General features: G+C 45.4%; 1 protein-coding gene across 18 annotated transcripts in view; it reads left to right on the top strand.

Annotated features, from left to right (window-relative positions):
- ADGRB2 (adhesion G protein-coupled receptor B2) overlaps positions 1-27,641 on the top strand; it is a 1,191,470-nt gene that overhangs the window by 694,658 nt on the left and 469,171 nt on the right. For all 18 annotated transcript variants that reach the window (XM_069223314.1, XM_069223308.1, XM_069223306.1 and 15 more), the window contains one exon: positions 1,413-1,519. In XM_069223314.1, coding sequence (XP_069079415.1) covers positions 1,413-1,519 — 107 coding nt within the window. The remainder of the gene's footprint in view (positions 1-1,412; positions 1,520-27,641) is intronic.

Raw genomic sequence — 27,641 nt, 5'->3', positions numbered from 1 at the left:
GTCTATATGCAAGTTTTTTTATTGCTAGTTTTTTTTATTCTTTCTAAATTACAGTTCTTCCTTAAAGAATAGAATGACAGAATAATTATTGCGGTAAAACCTGCAGAAATACTAATAGACGGTGTGTATGTTTCATCCTTTTTCAGCGTACTAAATAAACCCTGTGGCCTAATTAGCTAATAAATTTTTTTTCAAGAAAGTAAAAATCATTTTATCACAGGCAGGATCCTATCATAGCAAGTTCATCGCTTTTGTTGGTTCTCTGCTCTCCATTTTCCAAAAACAATATCTCCACAGAAATGCAAGATACATTTAGGGGGCACTTCTCCATATGTTATGTTTATATCGCGGAACCCTATGAAATGTCACTGACAAAGAAGTATCCAACAACAAATGCAAAGAGGATTTCTGCAATTCCACTGGCTGCAAAGAATTTAAATGAATGTTTCCCGTGGAACCGAAAAAGGGTATCACAAAACATACATTGGTGTGTACATTCAGAATTGCAACGAGGACGACTAGAATTCTATTGGCTGCAAGACATAAATTAATCTATCCATTCAAAACTGAAAAGAGGGTAACCGTGGGTTCATTGACTGCAAAGTATACATGGTTGCATCTATACGATCTGCAAAAAAAGATAACGGTCATTGTTTATACAAGTGTATCCACTAGAGTTGCAAGAATGTATCCATTAGAATTGCAGATGAAACATGAAACACAGTTGGCTAGAAAGCTCACCTGAATGTATCCACCTGGATTGCAGAAGAAAAATACATTATTAAGCAGTGAGGTGTTTGTTAAGGACATTCGTCAACAAACTTTACGAAGAAAAATAGCCGCTTGCTAATATAGCACTGTACACCGCGTGCTAAAGAAAGAAAAACATGGTAGTTATAAGAGAAATGTAAGTGTACAGTAAAAAGCAAGTGAATGTATAGAAAAACAGATTTACAATTTGCCCAAGCTGCATTGCAAGGTTATGCATGATGAAACGTGAATGATGCATGCATGAAGTAGTGCACTGAAAGTATATAAACATGTAAAAATATTTTCAAAGTATACCACATAAATAGAAAAAAACAACACCTAACATACCTGAAAAGTAAATTGCAGCTAAATCATTCTCAACAACAGTTGAGAACCTTTTGAAAACTCGTCTGGTTCCTCATGCCATAACACAACCCACACAGATGGGCTCTCGATGCAATACTAGGCATGCAGGATCGTAGACAAACTACCACAGGTGACAAGACTTGAAGGCAAACTTTAACCCTTTAGAACATTTGATACATTTCTCTTCTTGTTGTTTTGAGATGAAAACCTTCCTAAATCCCACAGTGTTTTCCTAACGTTCCGCTATATAAAAGTTCTGAAAACAAAATTGATGTTGAATTCTTGTTATTTTCTAGGCTCTGCTAGCCGTCAGTGTCTGCTGAATGAAGTAGGTGTGGCAAATTGGGGTGCTCCCAGCTTCGCCAGATGCGTCTCTCACGAGTACCGACATCTTCATATTGCCGTAAGTGGGATTTGCACTTCCTTTTTTGTAGTCTTTCTAACAATAGGATTTTCAGATCCTATTGTTAACAGTGTGATCCATTGACCCAGATGAGATCATGGGACACTTTCAAAACCTTTTTCAGTCCATGAAACCCTAGAGCAGCTTGTTATTTATTTAGTTTGCGTTACTTCACAACATAAATCCTTCTGTTTCTCCTGCTATTTCAAGAGAATGTTTGATAAGTTTGATTTCAAGTAATATTAGTGTTTTGGAAGCGTTCATTTTCCAGGGGTTTGAAACCTTGTTTTTTGAAGAAATGCAATCAAATAAATGAAACAACACATCTTCAACTGCAGTTTTATAGTTTTTGACCTGTGTTTGATTGTCCTGTGTTAGCTTCTCATTATTATTTCCTATTCCTCCTTCTTTTCTTTTTTTATCTCCTTGAGTAGGTCCACTGAACATTTCTGTTAAGTGGTAAGCAATAATGACTGATACAGATAAGCATTCCAAGCATATTTAATTTCCAAACCTGAAGTGTCCAAATGTCATTGTTGCAAAATACTGCAATCCAAAGTTGTCATGTGTGAAAAAGACCCTTCTTTAACACCTGACTAAGGGGGAGGGACAAAGAGACAAATAACATGTTTCGGTATTAAGATGATGGAGTTTAGTAGTACTCTCCTAATTTTTCCTCAGAGTGGAAAACTGATGGCAAGTACGACTGTTTCCACTGAAACTTCATCCTCAGCGATTCTTCTAATGCACAGCTTTTTTTCTGAGGATATCCCACATACGTGAAAGAGAACTTTTCCAGCTCGACTGCCTGCCAAAAAGAGTTTGCCTGTAGAATATAAACACTACAAATCTTCTTTGAGCCAAAATCACTGAGGCCTTGCTTGGGGCAGAAGCCAAACACAGTGATACCAAATTGCGTACTCCCAGCCCATATCTCTGTGCTCTGTTAAATAAAATCAAGGACAGTACCATTTGTTTCACCGCAACTGTTGATTGAGATAATGAAGACATGCCTATGTGCAATTCTTTGACAATGTGGCAAAATGTACTCTATGTACTCTCCTTTAGGTCTTCTATGTACTACTAGTAACTAATAGCCCTGAGGACATCAAGGTCTTATGTAACCAGAGGAAACATGTGTTGGCTAGAATCAGCTGTTTATTGAGCATTGAAGAATTTATTAATAAAGAAGATCTTTTTCAATAACATTGTGGACAGGACCATAATTGTGTGCAAGTGCTCAGAGATGTATGTATAGTTCATGGGATTTGTCCCTAATTGGGGTACACTGGAGATTGCTGTTTCCCCCACTGTTGCTGAGCTCTGTGAACGATTGAAGATAAATGAGTAGCCACTGCAACTTGTGTGCACCTGCATGAAACCTGCCACCTATTGGTTTGCCAAAGAAGAGGAGAGAGTTGTGAATTTTTTTACTCCATATTTTGACATTTGAATAGGATTTTAGGTAATAAAACATGTTAGATTAATGTGAGCCCGACCACGGTGGATTTCTCTGTGTCTCTAGTTTTCAGAAATGTCTGGTGTTGGTCGGTTCCTCTGCAGTATTTGGGCTGAGTGCCAATCAGCATCTATTCATGCCACATGAATCTCTCCTATTATTTCCTAATATATAGTTTGTGGATGCCTGCTCAAGCTCTTAGAAACTTCACTCATGCCTGATATCCCCACACTCATAAGACCTAGGGTAGCATACATTTGGTTCAAAACTTGGGAAGCTTATGTTCTTGTGTGAGGAAGACTGAAAGAAACTATCATGTTTTGGCCAAGGAATCAGGCAACTCTATTGTTCACTGTGTTGTCCCAGCCAGCTAGACAGTTTGTGGATAGTGTAACACCCAGTGAGAGAAACCTTACTTCAAATACGGCTCCCCCTTTTCCTGCCACTCTCAACAAGAGATGCCATGGAGACATCAAGATTCTATTAGATCTCTGTCACACATCACAGAACTGAATCTCTCACTAGCCCCTAGCCAGCCAGAGTTCCCAGGACCATTGGCGATGTTGCAGCAGTTTCAAGCCTGGAAAGAGGCTATGTTAAGAATTTTTGGTATACTTCCGGTGCCCTCAAGCTCATCTTGGGGCACCAAGGATCCAAGGAGGTCTCCAGATGGGTTACCACTAGTGGCTCTATTCCGAACACTGATGGCACTACTGGACCTCGATCTAATGTACACTCCAACTCTGGGACCCAAATCCTGTTCTGACTTCTCCCTGGGTGCAAAGTACTGTGCCCATTCCTTATGCGTAGCTGACACCAGAGGGTGAACTCATTGTCCTGTTGGGCTCAAAAGTGAACCTGCCACAACCTCAATCGAAGTTCTGCCCAACTTGACCTCTCCCAAAGCCACATGGTAGTGATTAAGAATCTCAACTACATGACTATGAAAATCTTTTTCTGGACTTCAAGGAAGCCAGTAGTCTTGACACTTCCCCAGATACTGGACTAAAGTCTCCGTTTGGCACCTCTATAGAGCTCATCTTCCTCTTTCACTATGGCAGTTAGAAGGGGGCAGACGTTCTTGACCTTGAGATTCCCTCATTGGAGGGTAAAACAGATGTACTCACAGAGGTGCTGCAGCCAGGGTAGACTTCTTTGGAAGCACTGTTTCAATTAATTCAGGCCCTCACAGACACCTATTGAGCACTTGGGTGAAGTCAGGGTCTCAGGGTAATACCCCCTTGTCAGCAGACAGATAAACTGTTGGCACATGCTGGGGGACCCACCTTTCTTCCTGCAGGATAAAACACCAGAGAGTCTTGTGATTCAGGCCTCAGTCGTCCAACAAAACCTGAATGTGTTTCCAACCTCCTTTCCAGGCAGAGTTGAAATGTATTGAGACATTTGGGAAACAGATGTTCTCCTCTGCCAGTTTTGCCCTCTGATCTGTCAGTTCGAGTTGCCTCCTCGGGCATTACTTGTACATGTTGTGGGACATGGAGAGAGATATCTTGCCGGCAGTCCCAGACGACCTTCATGTCAACCTCCAATCAATCATCCAGTGTGTGCATGACCCTGTGGAGTATGTGATCAGTTCAGGTCTAGATCCTACTGACTGGAAAGACCAGTTCAGTTGGAACCATTGTGGTGGTCTGCCGTCATGCATGGATAAGATTGACAGGCTTCTTAAGTGATGTCCAATAGTCCCTGATGGACATATCATTTCATGGTAGCCATTTCTTTGGAGAACAGGCAGACTCTGCAATAGCGCGCTTCAAGGAAATAAAAGTAAAAATGCTCTCTTGAACTTGCACTGCCTGTGCGGCAGTTTCCTCAACAATAATGCCCCTTTTAAGGTTTCAGAAGGGAGATGTAACAGACCTACCAATCCTTTCGAGGTAGAGTTCGGGGGTCTTGCCGACAGCATCCAGGGACATCCAAGGGATAGTGAACTACCCAATCTTCCACTGGGTTGCTAGTTTGCAAAGGCTATCTGCCAAAGGGAGTGATCAAAGGACTCTGGTCTCCACCGGAATAACGCCTCCACAGCAACCTGTTGACACTGAATGCTTTCCTTCCATCCATCAATGGGGAAAGGGTTCACGATTTCACCGACAGCACCACCATGTGGAATGCAACAAACACAGCAAGTTGGGGTTGTAAACCCAATGCTAGTAGGCTCTGTGCCTAAGGAACTGGTGGAGTCATCAGAGCATTTCCCTTGTTGTACACCACCTGGCAGGATCTTTAAACACCGAGGTGGACAAACTCATCCCGCTTTACCTAGCAAATCATGAATGGCAGCTGCACTTAGAGGTGGCATAGCATCTTCCAACAAAGAGGAGAAACCTGGTATGATCTTTTTGCAACCACCAAGATCGCACAGTGTCCAAACTTTGTGCATTGAAGTTCCCGAGGCAGTTCTTTCTCGGAGATCCTTTCTGCTGGGTTGGAGCCCGGGATTTCTTGAAGCCTTACTGCATCTATCTCTCCTGTCCAAAGTTCTGAAGAAGATTGGGAACACCCGAGTCCAAAAACATCCTAGTGACTATGGATTTCAGCCAGCCATGTGTTGTTCCTATAGATTCTATCCATTACTATGTGTCCTCCGATCCGACTACCTGTTCTGGAGGATCTCCCTTCACAACAGCACAACAAAGTACATTGGAGCCTGTACGCCATATGCCTCCATGCATGATGATCAGACAGCAGCAGTTGATGACCTTCAATCTCCTTCCTGTAGTCATTCATATTATTTTGGCAGTCAGGGTGTTCCTTGGATAAAAATATCTGTCTGGGATGCTGAGAGAAGTTTGCAGTTTTGTGTTCCTCCCGGCTTATCAAACCTCTACAAGCTCTGCTGTCTCACATTCTCCTTTTCTACCTATCACTAGCCCAGCATGGCTTTGCTATGATTAAAGGTTATTTGTCTGCCTTTTTATAATTACCTGATCAGCCATCTTTGTTCAAATCATCTGTCATGATGCATTAAAAAGGCTGATCTATATTTTCCCTCCCAAACACATTGTGATGCCCCAGTGGTACCGCAACCTGGTCTGGACATTCTTAGTATCACCAGGTTTGAGCCAATGCACAGTTGCCCTCTGAGTTTGCTCACTTTAAAACCAGTCTTTCTCATTTGAATGAAATCAGATGTTCAATTGCAAGTGTGTCTGTAGACACACATGCTCTGCTATCTAACGTTGGGTCTGGGGTAGTGCAAGTTGTTTTTGTTCGAAGAAGAGTTTTGAGTTACGGGATCAAGTGACTCCTCCTCTTGGTGGTAGTAGGCATGGGCATAGACTCCTTTGTTAGATTGTTTTCTCTCTGCCGTCGTGTACAGACATTTGTGTCTTTGCTCCATCTTTCGACTTGCTCTGGGTCAAAATCTTTCTTCTAGCTTACCCTCTTTCAATGGTTTTGTTTATGCTTGCGTTTTTCCATCTTAGCACTTGATTGGAATCATCGGTCTGGGCACCGACTGCACACCCTTTGGGGTGTCCTCGCCCAACTCAGGCTTACCTTACCATGCAATACTGTCAGATATGCCAGCCTAATGGAACAGGCTCCATTTTGCTTCTGCCCTCAGTGCCACGCTAAATTCCTCCACACTGATCAACATCTGGTGTGTAACCTCTGCCTTTCCCCCAATCATCAAGAGGCTACCTGTGATACCTGCAGATCATTCCAATCAAAGAAGACTCTTCTGAACCAAAGGGCATGTCGATTGGAACCCCGGACATCTTTGGGGAGGAACACCCACAGGAGGGACCTTTGCATCAATAACAGGCACGTAGCATATAGGACCCTTCCGACTCCAACATGCAGTCGGACATCGAGAGCTACAAGATTACCTCGGTGCTACCTGTGAGTACTGTGGCCACTTAAACCTACCCTGAGACTTTTAAGAGGCCCTTTCCAGAGGTTGCCAATCTGCCACTGCCACCAGATGATGGTCGGAACTGAAAAACTGCTTCAGATGGCCCGCCTTCCAGCTCGGCAGCAAAACCATCAGCTAAGACCAAGCCATAATCTTCAGCTTTGGCCTGCTTCACATCGGCCCAAGAGCTCTTTCCGTCTTAATCCAAGACTCGGCTCCGAGCCAAATGCATACAGCCTCTACTTTGGTGCAGATAAAATTGCACCGACTGAAATCTTCGGTGCCGAAACACACGGAGCTGAAATAATCAGACCACAGAAACTCCAGCCAGTCTTGTGCTACCCCTTCTCTTGTGGTGCCTATATTGGAGACTATGAACACTCATCAGCGCCGCTTCAACATTCAGGAGAGTACAGGACACATTATTGCTTCATCTCCTGTACTTTTGAAGAGGAAGCTTTCCTTTTAGGAGGCTTTGGGCACTCCTCCACCACAGAAGAAAAAGACCAAAGGCAGCAGTCACACATAAGCCAAGCCCGTCTCCGCCTATCTGCACCTGACTGTTGCCAGGAGCCTGACTCCTTTTACATCGGATGAAAGGTATTTGTCTGAGATTCTTTATACTAGGACAGAACTGCACAACCTAAAGAGTGGGTATACAGACTTCTGTCACCTCAACTTTTCCGGATCAGTACCATTTCCATCACAGTTAGAAGGCCCGGTTACTTGTAGGTTATGTACATTTCAGTCCCTCCCTCATGGCTTGATAGAGAAGCCGTCCGTGTTTATTGAATTAACTGAGTATCGGTCCTAGTTGATCAGCCCTAACATAGCCTTTGAGTTGAATGGTTCCTCTAGGTCTCCTCCCTGGACCTCCCCACACCTAACTGGTTTACTTTTTAATGCAAGTTTGCACCCCAAATATGCAGTGGAAATCTGGGATCTGATGACCTCACATTAATTAGATATAGGGTTTCTTACTGAACTCTGGCTGAACACTATTGCCGCTCCGACCATAGCGTTAGCTATCCCTGACACCTATTGTTTACTATGACTAGACAGAGAAGGCAGAACAGGGGAAGGCATAGCTATCATTTAAAAAAAAAACTCAGTTAAATTCTCCCTTATTAATACTATGTCAGCAGACTGGGTAACAATATGCATCTTTAGGATGGAGGTCTCCCCAAAGAATAGCTGGAGGGGCGCGCTATTATAACACCCCCAGGACCTAAAAAGCACTTTAGCCAACATCTAATTGAATACATCACCCCACATGTTCTGGCTCAAATTACTTTTTTGTTATTAGGTGATTTTAACTTTTACAGTGCAGACTGTTCCAACCGGGATTCAGCTCAACTTACGGCAGATTTGCTGACACTGGGCCTCTCTCAGAAAGTCAGTGGCCCTACCCATCTTGCAGGTCACATGTTAGACTTAATTTTTGCTAACTTTCTCACCTCATTTAACTTATGACACTCCTGTATCTCTACTTTGGACAGATCATGCCATCATCACTTTTCAACTTGCTCTATCTAGTGGGCCGGCTTGCCCACTAAGGGTTACCAAGAACACCTCTAGACAGTGGTGGAAAATTGTACCCGAGTCATTTACTTAAGAATTTCAATATAGATCTCCTCTGGTAACAACTGCTTTTGATAATATTCTTTCAGATGATCACCCAGTGCTAAATTTGGCTTTAATATTGCCTGGATGAAGCCTTGCAGCAACTTTAGTCATACCCCTTGTGCGTCTTGGTACACTGCCGAGCTGCATTTGGAAAAAGCTCAATGTAAAAAAACTTGAAACCATTCAAAATCTGGCAAGGATAAAGAAGTATATAGTTAGCCTTACCATCACCATCGGAACATAAAAAAGACGCATAAGGCTTATAATCTGTTACAAATTGATCAAGCAAAGAACTATTCAAGGTACTTAATTCTTTCTTGAATCCATAAGTCTGTGCATCTGAAATTGAATCATCACAAGCTTTCTGTGACATCATTGCAAATGACTCTGAGATCAAAATTTATATTATCTGTCAGAATTTTCTGAAAATTTCAGAGCGCTACAGCCTTCAGGCAAAATCTGGTCTCATGTCTCAGACTCCAGGTCCTACTCTGAGTAACTTTAATTCTCTCTTGCCTACGACCGTTCAGAGTGCTCTGGCTGCTGCTAAATCGTGCTCACCTTTAAATCCTTGCCTCCCTCGGGTGGTGATGGACCGCGTTTCCCATATTGCTCTCGCAGTATGCTTACTGTTTATCATGTTCATCTCATCAGGGACTGTTCCCACCATTTGGTAAGCGGCTCATGTGATTCCAATTCTGAAAAATCCTAATTTATCCTCGACAAATCTTGCCAATTACAGACCTGTTTCATTCCTTCCTCTATTAGGCAAGATTTTGGAAGGTCAGATACATTCCCAACTTATCAATTACTTGGAAACACATAATTTGCTTGGTCCCTCCCAATCAGGCTTTAGACCGATTTATACCATGGAGTCCACCTTAGTGGCATTCAAGGACCACATACATTGTTTTCCAGGTAAAAACATCCCTTCATTGTTGGTTCTATTAGATCCATCTGCAGCGTTTAACACAGCATTACCTGTGAGACTTTTGTAATGTCTGCAAGAGATTGAGATAAAATCTCTGGCTTGGTTCAGGGATTTTCTGTCCAGTCGTACCCAGACAATCAACTTGGGCACTTTTAAATCACTGACTTTAGAATTGGATAAGGGGGTATCCCAGGGCTCATCCCTGAGTCCTTCGATTTTCAACATCTATGTGGCCCCTCTCGCAAATGTTGTAAAAGGATTTGGGTTCATTCCACTGTCATATGTAGACAACACCCAGTTGATTTTTACTCTGGGCAATGATCCTAACGAGGATAACGCCCGTTCTGCGGCAGGCATGACAGTGGTTGATGAATGGATGACAGAGAATTGTTTGCAGTTAAACGTACATAAAACAGAAATCATGATGTATGGCAAGGCCCATCTATTCTGGACTTCTGACTGGTGGCCTTCACACTTCGGACCAGCTCCTAGCCCTAAATCCATCATAAAAAACATGTCCGTCTAGATCAATCTCTATCAATAACGGGCCAGCTTGAGACAATGACAGGAAACTGCTTTCCCATGCTTCAGTTACTACGGAAAGTTTTCCCTTTGCTTCCTTTCTCTGCCAGAACAACTTTGAGTCAATCGTTGGTGGTTAACCGCTTGGATTACTGCAACCCTTTACTTGCCTCTGCTAATGAGTCTATATTGAACAAACTTCAATTGATACAGAAACTGCGCCATGGCTCATTGTTAATTTACCATTCAGATCGGCATGCTCCCCCCTTCTGGGGACCCTCCATTGGCTTCCTATATGCAAGAGAATTGTTTTCAAAGTATGCTGTTTAACCCATAAAGCGTTAAATGGAAAAGGCCCACATCATATAAACTGTAAGCCTGCACAGCAGCTCCCCAGCAGATCTTCAAGATCTGCTGATAAAGCGCTGGTCTCAGTTCCTCGGATTAGGAAGGTTTGATCCGGTGTTAGTCATTTCATATTTGGCTTCTCGTTACTGGAACAAGCTTCCTATTCATATCCGGCAATGCACTAACCATCTTAAATTTAGGAAGCTTCTGAAAATGGTGCTATTTAAGGTGTAACTGCATCTTGTCCGGTTGGTGATATTTCTGCGCCGAGATACCCCTCCCGGGCTGACTCATGCACGATATAAGCATAGTTAACATAACAAGACAAGGCCACCAGCCCACATCGTAGACCTTCTCCACCACATCTTCCTCCATCTCTACTTTTTTTAACTCCTCCACCCCATTCTTACCCTCCAGATCCCTCCCCACCTCATTCTCCTGCCTCACCTACACCGGGAGAATACACTCCTCAGGGCTCCCCTTTATTTACTGCGGGAGATTTGGGTGGGCGCCAATATGACTCAGATCCCTGGGACACTTATGATCCTGACCCCATCCCCTCTACTGATCTAGACCTCTACTCTGCACCCCCTCTACACTACTTCCTATCAAAAAGTAGTGGCACGATCAGCTCATGCATTCCATTATTTAGAGTTACATAAGGACCCTGGTGAGCAGGTCTTCGTGTTAGATACACATCTTTACACACAGGGATATTCAGTCCTTCCGAATGCTCCTAGGCACGATTCGTCAGGCTAACAACATTTTTGAGGAACCTGTCTGCTCTAGGGTTATCACTCCTAAAGTTTACAAGAAATATAAACCAGCTCCCTCTGACCCAATATACATTAGATCTCCGGTCCCTCATGACTCATTTGTTGCCACTATGGAACAGAAGTGTGTTTTCAGCGACGCCACTGGGGACTCTCCTCCTCCTGAGAAGGAGAGAAAGAAAACTGATGTTGCAGGCAAAAGGGTTGCTGTGCAAACAGCCAATCAGTGGTGTATTGCGAACTCGCAAGCATATTTGGCTGGATACGACCGGGCTCCCTGGGATGAAATGAAGGAGCTCCTCCGGTTCCTACCAGATGAGCACAAATAAAGAGGGCAACAAATAGTTGCAAAGGGGCAAACAATTTCCAACAACTCAATTAGTTGTGCCCTGACACCGCAGATACAGCTGCACACAGCATTAATATTAGTGTCCTCCAAAGAAGGCTCGCTTGGCTCCTCTGCGCTGGTTTCAAACCAAAAAGAAGTTCAGCAAACCATCCTTAATATGTCCTTCAATAAGGAGCACCTTTTTGGGCCTTAATAGGACACTAAAATTGAAAAGGTCAAGAATGACACAGACACAGCAAAGGCTATGGGTGCCCTTCAATTCCTACACAGAGGTGCACTTTTCTTCACCCCAGTTTTAAAGTCTTATTCAAAACAGCAGCCTCTTAGGTGTCCACGTCACACTCCAGGCATCCTCAAGCCTCCTACTCTAGAGGTTTCTACAGGGGTTCCTCTAGAGACAACAGCACTAAGGGATGAGGTAAGAACACCACCTCCTGAGGCTCTTTCTCCACTGCAAAGCAGTGACTACCTCAATCTTCCCCCTGCTCATTCATGACCTTCCAGAGGAAGGCTACAAAACTTTCTTGCGCAGTGGTTCAACATCACCACAGACCAATGGGTCCTGTCAATATTATCAAGCATGGTTATTGTCTGGAGCTCATCACCGCTCCTCCCATTATTCCCCCACGCACTCACAGGCTAACCCACAAACACATCACCCTTCTCAAACAAGAGGCCCAATCCCTTATTTTCAAAGGGGCCATAGAGCCTGTTCCGTTACAACACCAGGGATCAGGGGTATATTCCTTATACTTCCTTATGCACAAAAACAACAGTTCTCTCAAGCCTATTCTTGACTTCAGACCACTAAACCAATACATTCTGTCAGAGCACTTTCAAATGGTTACTGTTCAAGATGTTATTTCACTTCTACAGCAAGGCAACTTAATGATGGTTCTAGAACTAAAGGACGCCTGCTTTCATATTCCCATCTACCCAGAACATCCATGTTTTCCCCTATCTAGACAACTGGCTTATCAAAGCCAGTACCTTACAACAGTGCCGATATCACACTCAGTTGACAGTGGATCTCCTTCTCACACTGGGTTTCACTCTGAACTTTTCCAAATCCCATGTTCAACTTCTTCAGGTACAGCCTTACCTAGGAGCCATTCTCAGTGCAAAGTTAGGTTTAGCAAACCCCATCCCAAATTCAGAGTTTTCAGTCTCTTCTCCCTCAGTTTCGAGAGAATCATACGATCACAGTCAGGATCATTATGCTGCTCTTAGGGATGATGGTGTCTTGCATTGCCATTGTTCCCCATGTCAAACCTCACATGCGCCCACTACAGCAGTGTCTGGCTCATCAGTGGTCTCAGTCACAGGGTCTCCTGGAAGATCTAGTGTTGTTAGGCTGCCGTACTCATTGCTCTCTGCAATGGTGAAACACCACCAACCTATTGAAAGGGAGACCTTTTCAGGGCCCTGTGCCTCAGGCCATACTGACCACAGATGCATCACTGATGGGTTGGGGTGCTCACCTTCAAGCCTTCACAGTACAGGGCCTCTAGGATCTTGGTCACCAATCCCTGCACATCAGATACCCTGACCTTCAGGCAGTGTTTTTAGCCCTGAAAGCATTTCCTTTTCACCTATCTCACAAGGTTGTCTTGGTTTCCCTCTCATACCATTTCTAGTTCGGAGGATCAGGCAAATGTCCCTCACCATAATCCTTGTAGCTCCCACTTGGGCGCGTCAGCTGTGGTTCATCAAACTTATAGATCTATCAGTAGTTCCCAAAGAAAAACTCCCAAACAGGCTGGACCATCTACCTCAAAATCAAGGACAAATCAGACATTCAGACCCCAAGTTACTCAACCTTGCAATATGGCTTTTGAGGACATGGAGTTTGGTTACTTAGGATTGCCTACATAATACATGGACATTTTCAGGGAAGCCCGTAGACCCACACCTAGAGCCTGTTATGCTGCAAAATGTAAACGTTTTGTTTGCTACTGCCAACCCAAACAAATTGATCCCACAAAAGCTACTGTTCAAGAGATTGTTTATTTGCTCCACTTACAAAAAGCAAATCTAGCATACACCTTCATTCGCCTACATCTCGCATCTATAGCTACAACATATATTTTTGTTCAAAATCCCAGTAATTAAGGCTTTCATGGAAGGGCTTAAACAAGTTATTCCACCTAGGGTTCCCCCGTACCCTTGTGGAACCTTAACATTGTGCTCACCAAACTCATGGGTCCACCTTTTGAACCACTCCATTCGTGTCCTCTTCAATACCTTTCTTGGAAGGTAAATTACTTAGTTGCTAACACATCACTCCGGCATGTCAGTGAGCTCCAGACATTAACCTTGAAAAAGCCTTTGGTCCAGACCAGATTCATAGGGATAAGGTAGTCCTTTGTACTAACCCTAAGTTCCTGCCTAAAGCGGTTTTGCAATTTAACATAAACTAGTCCATTGAACTACCTGTTTTCTTTCTGCCTCCTTACTTTGTTGCAGAAAGAGCACTCTGCTCTGGACTCTAGATGTTGAAGGAGCACTCATGTTTTACACTGACAGAACCAAACATTTTAGGAAAACTAAACAGCTCTTTGTAGCTTTTTCACTACCTCACAAATGCAGTCCAGTATCCAAAACTAGTATAGCTAGTTGGATAGTTAAATGTCCCCAGATGCCTGTGGCCGTTGCAATTACATTTTTTTGTACATATTTGTACATGACTAGTTACATTTGCATGGGCATCTCTTTCTCTATACATTTCTTTTCTTACATTCTTTCTCACCCTCCTCCAGGAAAGCAATCTAACAAAGGAGGTGATGCCTATGCGCTCTATCACCGAGAGGAGGAGTCACTCGATCCAGTGACTTGACACACTTCTTCAAACAAAAGCAACTTACACCACTCTGGACCTAACAGTAGATGGCAGGAATATGCAAAGCATGTGAATCTACAGCACTACGTGCCACGAACAGAAGCTTACTGAGTAAGTAACATTTTCCTTTCATGTGAACGAGCTGCAAGCTTTCTCACTCCAGCAAGCATACACCACCTTTCTCCTGGACAAGCTAGTGCTAAGGACTAAGGCACCATTCCTACCACAGCTTATAACACCTTTCACATTAGTCAGTCTTTTACCCCTCCCACCTTCTTTTTCCCACCTCATTCATCCAGTTAGGAAGAGAGAGTCCGCCGCCTAGTTCCGCAGAGAGATCTGAGCTTTTACATTGACTACACCGAGGAACGTCAATGGACAATCAGCTGTTTGTAGGATTCTCTGGGACAAAGAAGGGAAGAACTGTGCAGAAACTAACCATCTCTAAATGGATATTAAAATCTGCCATGGCCTTGCCTAGAAACAGGCCCTGAAAGCCCACAGGCTCATACCACCAGAGCAAAAGCTACCAGTATGCTGGTATGGAGAGCCTCATTTGGACATCTGCGGTACTGTGATACTGGTTTCAGTTAACACATTCATGGTCAGGTCCAGCAGGAGGATGCACTTTGCCCATTCTGGTCTGAGCCATTCCATGGATCCACCACCTGGGAACAATGTTGGAAGCTATCAGGAAGTTGCCACTGATGTGTGAAGATGGTGGTTATATTGAGGCATCAGGTCAGAATAGACCAGACGTGGAGCCACAGAACACCACCTCCCAGTTCCATTTAAAACAATACATCTAGCTCTGATTACATCTTCAGAAAGATTTGCTAGAGATGGATTTGGTAACCTTTGTACTTCCCAAAATGAAGAACTCATCACTAGAAATTATAGGAAGGGAATTGTCCTTTGACTTCAGACTTGTGCAATCAAAAATATGGGAACATAATGAATATTTTTCTTGAATTAATTCTAGACAGTGAGCTTTTCTGCCATGTTCTTTCATCTGTAAAGAGCATGGACCTCTCACCTGTTTATCAGAGCATCAAGAAAAATCCATGTACTTTAGGCCTGTCTAGGAGGTCAGTGAGGTTGCCGCTGTAGTTGTACTGGCACAAACGGATGGAGGCCGATTGGCAAACCAACACCACTTGTGCAATGGAACTAGATGGGAGCACTAAGCATGTCACACTTCATCTGTATTTTTTCATGTCTTCCATAGAACTAACTGCAAGATCATATCCAGTTTACTAGTTACTGTAAGTCAGTAGAGACGTTCATGTTCTATTTACAAATGAAGGTGCCTCATCAAAGGTCGTGCGGCCTTTCCTGTAGTATAACACCTAGAAAGTCCTCCATGAGCTGCACTGGGAAAATTGAATTATTTGAGACATAATTAAGACAAGCACTATGACACGGCAAGGCTCAGCAGCAAAATAAATCACATTTTTAAATATATGAGGCCTGGTTCTTTGTTTACATATTATGTGCCCTGGAGCTGATATTTTAATACTAAGTCCCTCATTACAAGTCTGGCGGTCCTTGGACCGCCAGACTCGCAGTGGCGATCTAACCGCTGCCGGGCCGGCCGTTAAGACCGCCACATTACAACTTTGGTGGTTTGGCCGAAGCCAAATTACTGAAACGCCGCCCATACCACCAGGGATGTAATATTGCCATCCGTATTACGACTTAGCAGACCTCCAGCATTTTCAAGGTGGTTGCACTGCCACGAAAATGCTGGTGGTCATGCACACGGCGACAGCAATCTTCATTCCCATCGCTGGCAGACACTCCCCCACACAACCACACACCTACATTTACGCCCCCCCACTCACCCATGCATTTGCTTACACATGCACCCAATCACTCACACCCAAACATGCACTCAGATACACCCATTCACTCACACACACGCACTCAGATACACCCATTCACTCGCACACACGCACTTAAACAGACACATACACTTGCATGCACGTACTCAAACTGGCACAGACACTCACATGCACGCACTCAAACTGACATCTCCTTCCCCCTTCACATTCACACAAATATACACTCACTCACACACAGAACACCCTACTCCCCTCCTCCCCTCCTCGGCATACATGCAGACACATACAGACAGTCCCTCCTCCCCCACTTTCATACACACACGCAGATACCACCCACATTCACACAACACCCCCATACCCTCTCCCCTTGCCCCCCTGGAGTTTGGCACAGCGTCATTTTATGGCAGTCTTTGGACCACCAGCACTGGCGGTCTTTTTGATGCCCGCGCTTTTGGCGGTCTTCAGAAAAGACCGACAAAGTCATAATGAGCACCTTAGTGTTGCAGTTCTGAAGGTGTTTATTTTCTGCTGCTCACTCGATTTATGAACATCAACCCCCTTCAGCACAATCCCCCATGAACTTAGTGCTAAACATTAGACATATTATATCTACAACTCCAGACATTTGCTTTTGTAAAATAAAATGGGTCGGTTGAGATGTCCATGTATTGGTGTACCCTCTGCAAAAAGGTCTTGCATAGCTACTCACTGCAGTGCTCTGAAACCCATCCCATGAGTGGGAGCTTCAGGCATGCACATGAACTGTTCGAACCACATATTAGGCATTATTTTCTAGTAATTTTTTGCATTTGCAGAACTGCTTACCCACTTCAACATTAAACCCTTTTTAGGTCGAGCGTAAGCATTCGACCTTGTGTATACTTATTGTGGCTTAAGACGATTTAATTTGTTGGTTTCAGTGTCCTTTAAAAATTCTTGCTCGCTAGTGGTCAGTTCTGCCTTTTTCTCCCTCCTTTTTCTGTTTCAGAGCAGTGACCAACTACTGTATTATTCCACTTTGGTTTCTTTATCTGTTGCTGTGACGGACTACTTTTGTAATTTCTTGGTTGCTCACTTTTCACTGTGGATGTTTTCGGCAGGTAGCTGCCTGCATTTCATTGCAGCATTACGTTCCTCATACCTCCTCCCATGTTGCTGACATTTGTTTTGGCTTTATTCCATGCCATACTCGTTCACCTCTGGCTCCTAAAATAAGTTTATTTTATAAAGGAAACACCTGGTGCCTGAACATTTACCTCATTGCTCACAAAAGCCACAATATGTCCTTTCTGGTAGAATGTAGCTTAACCTAGAAGCAATGATGTGAAACTTGCAGAGCCTGTAACTCAGCAACTCTGTCCAAGTAACTCCCACAGTCCAGTGACTCTTCAGTCCAAGTTTGGTGGAGGTAAGTCCTTGCCTCCCCACGCTAGACTGCATTGCTGGGTACCGCGTGATTTGCAGCTGCTCCGGCTCCTGTACACTCTTCCAGGATTTCCTTCGTGCACAGCCAAGCCTGGGTCCCCGACACTCTATCCTGCAGTGCACAACCTTCTGAGTTGTCCTCGGGCGTCGTGGGACCCCCTTTTGTGACTTCATGTGGACTCCAGTTCACTTTCCTTCCAAGTGCCTGTTTAGGTACTTTTGTGTGTGCTGCCTGCTTCTGTGAGGGCTCCCTGATTTGCTGGGCGCCCCCTCTGTCTCCTCCTCCAAGTGGCGACATCCTGGTCCCACCTGGGCCACAGCAGCACCCAAAAACCTCTACCGCGACCCTTGCAGCTAGCAAGGCTTGTTTGCGGTCTTCCTGCGTGGGAACACCTCTGCAAGCTTCATCGCGACGTGGGACATCCATCCTCCAAAGGGGAAGTTCCTAGTCCTCTTCTTTCTTGCAGAACTCCAAGCTTCTTCCAACCGGTGGCAGCTTCCTTGCACCCTCAGCTGGCATTTCCTGGGTTCCTGCCCACTCACGACACTGTTGCGACTATTGGACTTGGTCCCCTTGTCTTACAGGTACTCAGGTCCAGAAATCCACTGTTGTTGCATTGCTGGTGTGTGTTCTTCCTGCAGAATCCCCCTATCATGACTTCTGTGCTCTCTGGGGGTAGTAGGTGCACTTTACACCTACCTTTCAGGGTCTTGTGTTGGGCTATTTTTCTAACCCTCACTGTTTTCTTACAGCCCCAGTGACCCTCTACAAGCTCATGTAGGTTTGGGGCCCATTTGTGGTTCGCATTCCACTTTTGGAGTATATGGTTTGTGTTGCCCCTATACCTATGTGCTCCTACTGCAATCTATTGTAATTCTACAGTGTTTGCATTACTTTTCTTGCTATTACTTGCCTAATTTTGGTTTGTGTACATATATCTTGTGTATATATCTTATCCTCATACTGATGGTACTCACTGAGATACTTTTGGCATATTGTCATAAAAATAAAGTACCTTTATTTTTAGTAACTCTGTGTATTGTGTTTTCTTATGATATTGTGCATATGCACCAGTGGTATAGTAGGAGCTTTACATGTCTCCTAGTTCAGCATAAGCTGCTTTGCCATAGCTACCTTCTATCAGCCTAAGCTGCTAGAAACACCTCTTCTACACTAATAAGGGATAACTGGACCTGGCACAAGGTGTATGTACCTCTGGTACCCACTACAAGCCAAGCCAGTCTCCTACAGTTGAGCAATTTATATGGCAACAAAAGTCCAGTTCTGAATTTACAGTGCCAATTGCTCTAACTCAACAAAATGCAAGACCTATTTCATTGCAAATGCTTGTGAAAGTGTTGTTATAAGCATGCAGCTGCTTTAACCTAATGTCATCTTATTATAGCCCAGATACTAGTGACTCACAAGTAGGTTATTATGACCTAGACAAACCTTCTGCAGACTACAGGCTCCTAACAATGGGAGAACATGGAGGAATCAATCAATCAATCAATCATAATATTTGTAGAGCGCACTATGTACCTGTTAGGGTTTCAAGGCGCTGAGGGGGGGTGCTGCTACTGGTCAAAGATTCAGGTCTTAAGAAGTCTCCTGAAGGCGAGAAGGTCCTGTGTCTGTCGCAGGTAGGTTGGGAGGGTGTTCCAGGTCTTGGCGGCGAGGAAGGAGAAGGATCTGACACCGGAGGTCTTGCGCTGGATGCAGGGAATGATGGCGAGGGCGAGGTTGGCGGAGCGGAGTTGGTGGGTGGGGGCGTAAAAGTTAAGTCTGTTGTTCAGGTAGGCTGGTCCGGCGTTGTGGAGTGCCTTGTGAGCGTGGGTTAGGAGCTTGAAGGTGATCCTCTTGTCCACGGGGAGCCAGTGGAGGTCTCTCAGGTGGTGGGAGATGTGGCAGCGGCGGGGTACGTCGAGGATCAGTCGGGCGGATGCGTTTTGGATGCATTGGAGGCGTCGTATGGTTTTTGCTGGGATGCCTGTGTAGAGTGCGTTGCCGTAGTCTAGCGTGCTGCTTACGAGGGCCAGGGTTACCGTTCTTCTTGTCTCTGTCGGGATCCATTTGTAGATTCTGCGGAGCATGCAGAGGGTGTTGTAGCAGGAGGAAGAAACTGCGTTGACCTGTTTGGACATGGAGAGGGAGGAGTCGAGGATGAAGCCCAGGTTGCGAGCGTGGTCGGTAGGTGTTGGCGGGGCTCCCAGTGAGGTGGGCCACCAGGAGTCGTCCCAGACGGAGGTTGTGCGTCCGAGGATGAGGACCTCAGTCTTGTCAGAGTTCAACTTCAGGCGGCTGCTTCTCATCCACTCGGCGATGGACTTCATTCCCTCATGGAGGTTGGCTTTGGCGGTGTGCGGGTCTTTGGTGAGGGAGAGGATGAGCTGGGTATCGTCGGCGTAAGAGAGAATGTTGAGGTTGTGCTGACGGGCCAGTTGTGCTAGGGGGGCAATGTAGATGTTGAACAGCGTCGGGCTCAGTAAGGAGCCTTGGGGGATGCCGCAGATGATGTTGGTGGCTTCAGAGCAGAAGGGTGGGGGGCGGACTCTCATGGTTCTGCCGGAGAGGAATGAGGAGATCCAGTTGAGGGCTTTTCCTTGTATTCCGGCTTCGTGGAGGTGTGTTTTCAGGGTGCGGTGGCAGACCGTGTCGAAGGCGGCGGATAGGTCCAGAAGGATGAGGGCTGAGGTTTCGCCGTTGTCCATTTGCTGTCTGATGTCGTCTGTGGCGGCGAGAATGGCAGTCTCGGTGCTGTGGTTACGTCTGAAACCGGACTGGGAGGGGTCCAGAATGGAGTTGTCCTCGAGGTGGTGGGTTAGCTGAGCGTTTACAATGTTCTCGGTGACCTTTGCCGGGAAGGGGAGCAGGGAGATCGGTCAGAAGTTTTTGAGGTCGTTGGGGTCTGCTTTGTTTTTTTTTAAGGAGGGCGTGGATTTCGGCGTGCTTCCAGCTTTCCGGGAATGTCGCAGTTTCCAAGGATATGTTTATGACCTTTTGAAGTTGAGGGGCGATGGAAGAGTCGACTTTGTTGAAAATGTGGTCTGATGGAGATCCTGAGTGGATGGAATTCATGATCTTGCGTGTTTCTGAGTTGTCTACGTTGGTCCAGGCGGTCAAGCAGTTGGTGCAGGTGGCCTTTTCGGGGGTGGGGTTCGTCGTGGGCGTGGTGTTGAGGCTGTCGTGGATGTCGGCGATAGAAAAAAGTGGACCAGGCGTCGCAGAGTTCTTGGGATGGTGGAATGACGTTGGCGCTGGGGTTGGAGAGCTCTTTCACAATGCAGAAGAGCTCTTTGCTGTTGTGTGCGTTGCTGTTCAGGCGTTCTGTGAAGTGGGATCGCTTGGCTAGTCTGATTAGCTGGTGGTGCTTGCGAGTGGCATCCTTGTGGGCTGTAAGGCTGTCGGGTGTGTGTTCGAGGAGATATTTCTTTTTTAGTTTCTGGCAGACGCGTTTGGAGGTGAGGAGTTTGTCTGTGAACCAGGCGGCTTTTTTTCTTTCTTGGTTGACGGTGGATCTCTTGAGTGGTGCAAGGGTGTTGGCGCAGTCGTTGATCCACCGTCGGAGGTTGGGTGCGGCGGTGTCTGGGTCGGTGGAGTCGGTGGGTGGGTTCTGGGTGAGGGTGCTGGTCAGCTGGTCTTTGGTGACTTTGCTCCAGTGACGGCGGGGTGGTTGTTGGGTGCGGTCGGTGCTCGATATTCTTCTTGAATGTGAAGTGGATGCAGTTGTGGTCAGTCCAGTGAAGTTCGTTGGCGTGGTTGAAGGTGACGTGGGTGCTTGTGGAGAAGATTGGGTCAAGCGTGTGGCCGGCGATGTGGGTGGGTGTGGTGACGAGTTGTCTGAGGCTGAGGTTGGAGAGGTTGTCGATCAGAGATGCGGTGTTGGTGTCGTTGTTGTTCTCCAAGTGGAAATTGATGTCTCCGAGGAGGATGTATTCCGTTGATGAGAGCGCGTGGGTGCTGGTGAGGTCGGCGATGGAGTCGCTGAAGGGAGCTCGTGGCCCGGGGGGTCTGTAGATGATCATTCCTCTGAGGGTGGTGTTGGGGTCCGTGTGGATTCGGAAATGAAGGTGTTCGGCGGTCTTGAGGGTGTCGTCCATGTGGGTGTAGTCTTTGAGGGTGGATTTGTGGGCGATGGCTATTCCTCCTCCGATTCCGTTGGCGCGATCCCTTCTGGTGATCTTGTAGCCGTCCGGGATGGCTATGGCGATGTCAGGTGCTGAAGAGTCGTTCCACCAGGTTTCGGTCAGGAAGGCTACGTCTGGGGCGGTGGTGTCGAGCAGGTCCCAGAGTTCAATGGCATGCTTGCGTGCGGAGCGTGTGTTGAGGAGTATGCAGTGGAGGTGGTTTGTACCGGTTGTTGCAGGTTTCCTCGTTCTGTCGCAGGTGAAGTTTCAGGCGCGGCAGGAGAAGGGTCCTTTGGTGTTCTTCGGTGAGGCTTGGAAGCATGTTGTGAAGCGGTCGGGTTGAGAGCGTTGAGCTGGTTGGCCGTGTAGAGGCGTCTGGTGGTGCGGGGGTCGTGCGGACCAGAGGGGGTGGCGCTGGGCCCGCCATTAAGAAGGGAGGGGGGAGGGAGGAGCAGCTGGAAGGCGGTAGGGAGCGGCGAATGGGGGTGCGAGGGTGGCGGGCCGCAGGGAGGCAGCAGCGGGCTAACACGGCTCAGAGAGCCGGCAAGGGGAGCGCACAAGAGGCAAAAAGCGGTCACAGAAGCAAAAAAGGCACAAATGGACGCAGATGGAACAAATGGCACAGTAAAGCAAGGCAGTAAAGCAAGGCACAGAATACAGTCACAAATATGATAAAAACGGCACAATGCACACAAGTCTAGCGACGCTTACCAGAAGCCCACTAGACACCAGGGATGAGGCGCAGGTGGATGCCTGCGGGTGGAGGAGGGCCTCGAACACGCGAGCAGCAGCGTGGGCGGGGGTCAGGGACACAGACACAGCAAGGTGGTGCTGCGGTCGTGGGCGAGCGAGTTCCTGACCGAAGGTAGGTCAGAGGTCGCTCACCCTCGACGCGCAGCGCCCGCCATTAAGAAGGGAGGGGGGAGGGAGGAGCAGCTGGGAGGCGGGAGGGAGCGGCGAATGGGGGCGCGAGGGGGGCGGGCCGCAGGGAGGCAGCGGCGGGGAACGCGGCTCAGAGAGCCGGCAAGTTGAGCGCACAAGGGGCAAAAAGCGGTCACAGAAGCAAAAAAGGCACAAATGGAAGCAGATGGAACAAATGGCACAGTAAAGCAAGGCAGTAAAGCAAGGCACAGAATACAGTCACAAATACGATAAAAACGGCACAATGCACACGAGTCTAGTGACGCTTACCAGAAGCCCACTAGACACCAGGGATGAGGCGCAGGCGGATGCCTGCCGGTGGAAGAGGGCCTCGAACACGCGAGCAGCAGCGTGGGTGGGGTCAGGGACACGGACACAGCAAGGTGGTGCTGCGGTCGTGGGGGAGTGAGTTCCTGACCGAAGGTAGGTCAGAGGTCGCTCTCCAGGAATAGGAAATTGTTTACATTTAGCATAAAGAGCACGTGCAAGAACACATTTGACTAACTGGCATAGTAACTGCAGAATACACAACTCACTAGTGTGCAACATGACTGCGGGTGATTCAACAAGTTGAAGGCAGTTTCCCTGTCTTTGGAATAATCATGAATACTTATTGACCATGCTTTGATGGACTTCCTGTTCATCTCATTCCCAACTGTATTGTTTGTAGGCCTTAAACACTGAACATTTAAATACTCATAGGTTGATACCAAGAAAAGAGAAAAGATATCAAAAACAGGTTTTCAACCCAACACCAGAAGTTCCATCATGGTTGTTGATCGATTCCCTGGATGCTAACAAAGAGTAGATGCCCACTTGTTTTGGTGGAAAGTAGTATAAATAAGAGCTAAACTCTACTTAGCTGTGCCACAGTCTTCATTTCTACAAACTTCAAGCTTACAGGGTTACTGCATAAAGCATAAGTCTTATTCTCTAGCAATGTAGGAACTATATGAATGTATATCCTTCTTATCTCAATTTGTGATGAATGGAGGAGAAGAAAATAACTGAGAAGTGAAGTCTTATTTGTTTGGTTAATTGATTATGATTTTTGGTTGTCTCCTTGGAACAGTCTAATAATCTGTGCAGAAGACATAAAGGTCTAAGACTGAACCATAAATTGTGCAGCTCAATAGCAATAAAACGTCACATTCAGTTTGGAGGTATGTGACTTTGGCCCTCCTTTATTTCTGTGGCCTGAGAATGTTTCTGGCTGAAAGAAACAGCTTTTGAGTCAGTGGAATCACAGCTAGACAGATAGCTATGATGCTTGCAAATAAAAAGTTAATATAAAATTGTATTTTTCAGTGGCATTTACTTGTGGTAATTATTATGCTATTATTGTTTCCTTATCCTTATTCTATTTTTAATTTGGTAACAGTTCATGGCTTTCCAGAAACCAATTACCAGTAAATAATGTAAAAATACATTAGAGCTTTACATTATTAAATATACATTTACAGCATCAGGACTACACAAACATTGCCTATCTTCAGAGGTATTCACGAAGTGTTTCTTTAAAAAGAATGGATTTAGGAATCTCCGTTTGGGTAACGTCATGGCCTTACATTCAGATATGAGCATGTGTAATATTCTGAGAGATAGTATTACAAAGATCAGAAACCCTCTGGTTCTTAAGAATGTTCTTCCTTCACCACCATTCCATTTTAAGCATAAACCACAGCTCCAGAATGTAATTATTGTGCACCTATTTTTTTAAGGCAAATTAGCACTCAAGTAAAATTCGGTCAGACTTCAGCGTGCTGTTCTACTTACCCGAATGAAACAATTATTAAGTAAATATTTTCTAAAGCCTTTGTTGATAAATTCCTGCACTTCTGCCTTTTTTAAGGATAGGTTTATACGAAGGTTGTTAGCTCGATTGCTTTGAAATACTACGTGACCACTCTTCAGATCCTAAAGTAAAATCTTTTGCTGGGTAAGTAGCATATCCCTGTCTTAACAACTGAGCATTGCTCTTAAACAAAACACAGATCATACCAAGATGCAGATCCTGGAGTGCAAAGGCGAGATTTGGTTTTAAACCCAATAATCTTAAATAATTAACCCATTCTTTAAGTTGTCATCTAGGTATTCTCTGAGTAACTTCTTTTCTTGATCTGTCAAAGAATACATTTGACCAAATGGAACCACCTCGTTCGGAACCAAAGGAACAGCACAGTCATAGATTCGATGAGGTAGGATGGGATTACTAGGTTTCTGAAAGATGTCCTGAAGTATTCCTGGTAACAATCTGGTACTCCTTGAATCATATTTATGGTGTTATCGGAATTCATAGAGGACTTATAGAATCTTTTGGAGACCAATATGAGTTGGTAGAATAACAATTCAAAACTGAGATGTTCAGGATATTGTTCTCATTTCCCAATTGATATAGGGGATATTCCGGGTTAACCAAGGCATTTCTAAAATCATTGTGTGATTCGGCGAAGATATAACATCAAAAGCAACATGTTCTTTGTGCCTTCCAAAATTCAAACAGAGTGTGGGAGTAGAAGCAACCACAGGCCCTGAGGTTAAAGGGGAGCCATCAACAGTGTGTACTTGCTCTAGTTTTTTTATAGGAATACAAATAATACCTTAATCTTTGGCCCAGGTCTCATCCAAATAGATTCCACTGGCTCCACAGTCTACAAGAGCAAAGAGTTGTTCTTCCTGGCCTTGTAAACATTGTAATGTGACCGAAAGGATAAACAAGGTGGACATATTCTCTCTGGAGGAACACATTGATGGTAACTCAGCTCCTCCCGTCTCATTCCTTCCTACAGGGGACTGGAGTTGGCGTTTCCCGAAGGTCTGCAAGGACGAACAGGGCAATTATGAATCAGATGACCAGCCTTGCCACAGTAAAGGCAAAGACCCCTTTGTCTTCTATCCTCCTTTTCAGACTCAGATAACGGGCCACAGACGAGATCAATCTGCATGAGCTCTTCCGTAGAAGATGGAGAAGCTTCAGAATGGACTTCGTCATTTCACCGACTGATGGTACGATTAACACCAGGCTGATATGGTACTCGGGTTCTTCTTCTTTCCATCTTCGCTCTCGTAATCTATATTCAATGTTCATGGCTTGGTCCATTAATTCCTTTAAGGAACGGGTTGGATTAGAATGTACTAACTCATCCTTGATTTCTTCACGCAGTCCTCGGCGGAACAAGATTACAAAGATGCGTTCCACCCAAGTGGTTTCGGCTGCCAACTGTTTAAAACGGGTTTTAGACTGCAAAACGTCCTGATTGCCCTGCTGTATATCACATAAGGCCTCCTTTGCCGCTGCTTCCAACCCAGGCCTTTCAAATATTTGCTTAAAAAGTTTCAAGAAGGCAGGATAATTATTCAGGACTGGATCTTCCGCGGACACGAGGGCAGTTGCCCATGCTATTGCAGGACCAGACAAGGCACTAATCAGATAACCAACCTTAGCCTTATCAGAAGAAAATTGTAGCGGACGGAAGGCAAAGAAGTCCATTAGGGCAACTAGAAATCTTCTGAGGATCCCCGAATATCGAGGTGTAGCAGCAGATACGGTTGGCACATACATTGACCGGGAGGACAGAACTTGTGTTAGTGAAGTATTTTCAGCCCACAATCGCTGTAACTCTTGAGCTTGTTGTTGGACGGTCTGCAGCATGGCTTGTGCATTTTCCACTACGTCTCCCTGTGGTCCTTCCATTGTCTCGCAACATGGATGTTTTTGGCGTTGCAAACTATCACAATTTGCATGATGCTTCTCACTTTTGACTGGAGGATTTGAAAGGATACCCGGTCTTCTGCTGGTTCTGGATAGACCAAGATAGGGGCAACCCTTTCTAGTAGCCACAATGCTGCTTGACAGGAAAACGCCTAAGCAGACCATACCCTCCAGAAGGAGTTCCAGAGGGAAAAACACAAAAAGTGGGAAAAACCTCAAAAACAGGAACTCCTGAAATAGAGGAAAAAACAGGAATGAAAAAAAGAACAAAGGGAAAAATCTCAATCAGCAACAGGAACAGGAAAAAACACGATGAACAGGAGTGAAGATCACCACCAAGAGGAAGTGTTTGCAACGCAAGGCAGATCAGGACTGAGTGACTTATATACTGGAAGACAGGAAGTGACAACACAGGAAAGAGAAGGCAACACAATCTTGGATTGGGAAAGACCCATAGACCAGAATTGGTAAAAAGGCAGAAGTATAAAAGAAAAGGCATGCTGGGAAAAAGGAACAGAAAGAAGACAACACGGAAACCAGCAAGAAGACAGCATGGAACCCAGGAGAAAGAAAAAACAAAGTGCGTAGAAAACAGAAGGAAAAAAGACAAGAAGAGAAATCCACTACCGATAAGTAAGAAGTAAATTAAGGAAACGGGTAAGAACGATGTGTTAAGCATGGCATCACAGACTTATTTGGACTCAAATACCTTAAAGCTGCCAGACAAGGTATTTATTACATCATCCAGCTGGTGCATGAAGGCCCAATCTTCAAAGCCTTGTCATCAGAGGAGAAGGAGTGACTTTTAATTTTAATTTTTCAGAGCACAGGCCCAAGAAACACAACTTGAAAGAGCCTCCATGCCCCCACACTTAAAGATTAACCCGCTAGGGTTAGTACTCAAAAGCGTTCCCATGTCAGTGTTGGCCATTGCTTCTTAGGAAGTTGGGCTTTGAGTCCACTTTTCTTTGGTTTCTGCTCCTTGCCTGAGATCTCTTGACCCCAAGAATCTTCCTCTGTTCTAACAGAACCTCTTGTGAATCCTTAGCACCCATCCAGGTCTCTGAGAAACCATCCTCTGAGTAGATATCAGCTCCAAGGCCGACCCTAAAGCAGGCACTGAGACAGGCCTTAATGTCAAGATTAGGCCAATGTGGTCTCTATGATCCGCATAACCCTAAGACTCTGTAATCAAACCTGTGGTGGGATTCTTGGGAAGATTATCATATTGACCCCCTGAGGCTACTGATATAGAAACCTTTCCAATGAAAACCTCCCACCAGATGGTACCATTGTATTCTATGCAGTTATATAGAGGGCAGTACAACACAGAGGCTGAGGCTGGTTTCTTAGTCAAAACCCGTT

This window comes from Pleurodeles waltl, chromosome 3_1 (genome assembly GCF_031143425.1).
Source record: "Pleurodeles waltl isolate 20211129_DDA chromosome 3_1, aPleWal1.hap1.20221129, whole genome shotgun sequence".
NCBI lineage: Eukaryota > Metazoa > Chordata > Amphibia > Caudata > Salamandridae > Pleurodeles > Pleurodeles waltl.
The sequence above is the reverse complement of the archived record's forward strand: the minus strand, read 5'-3'. Positions and strand labels throughout refer to the sequence as shown.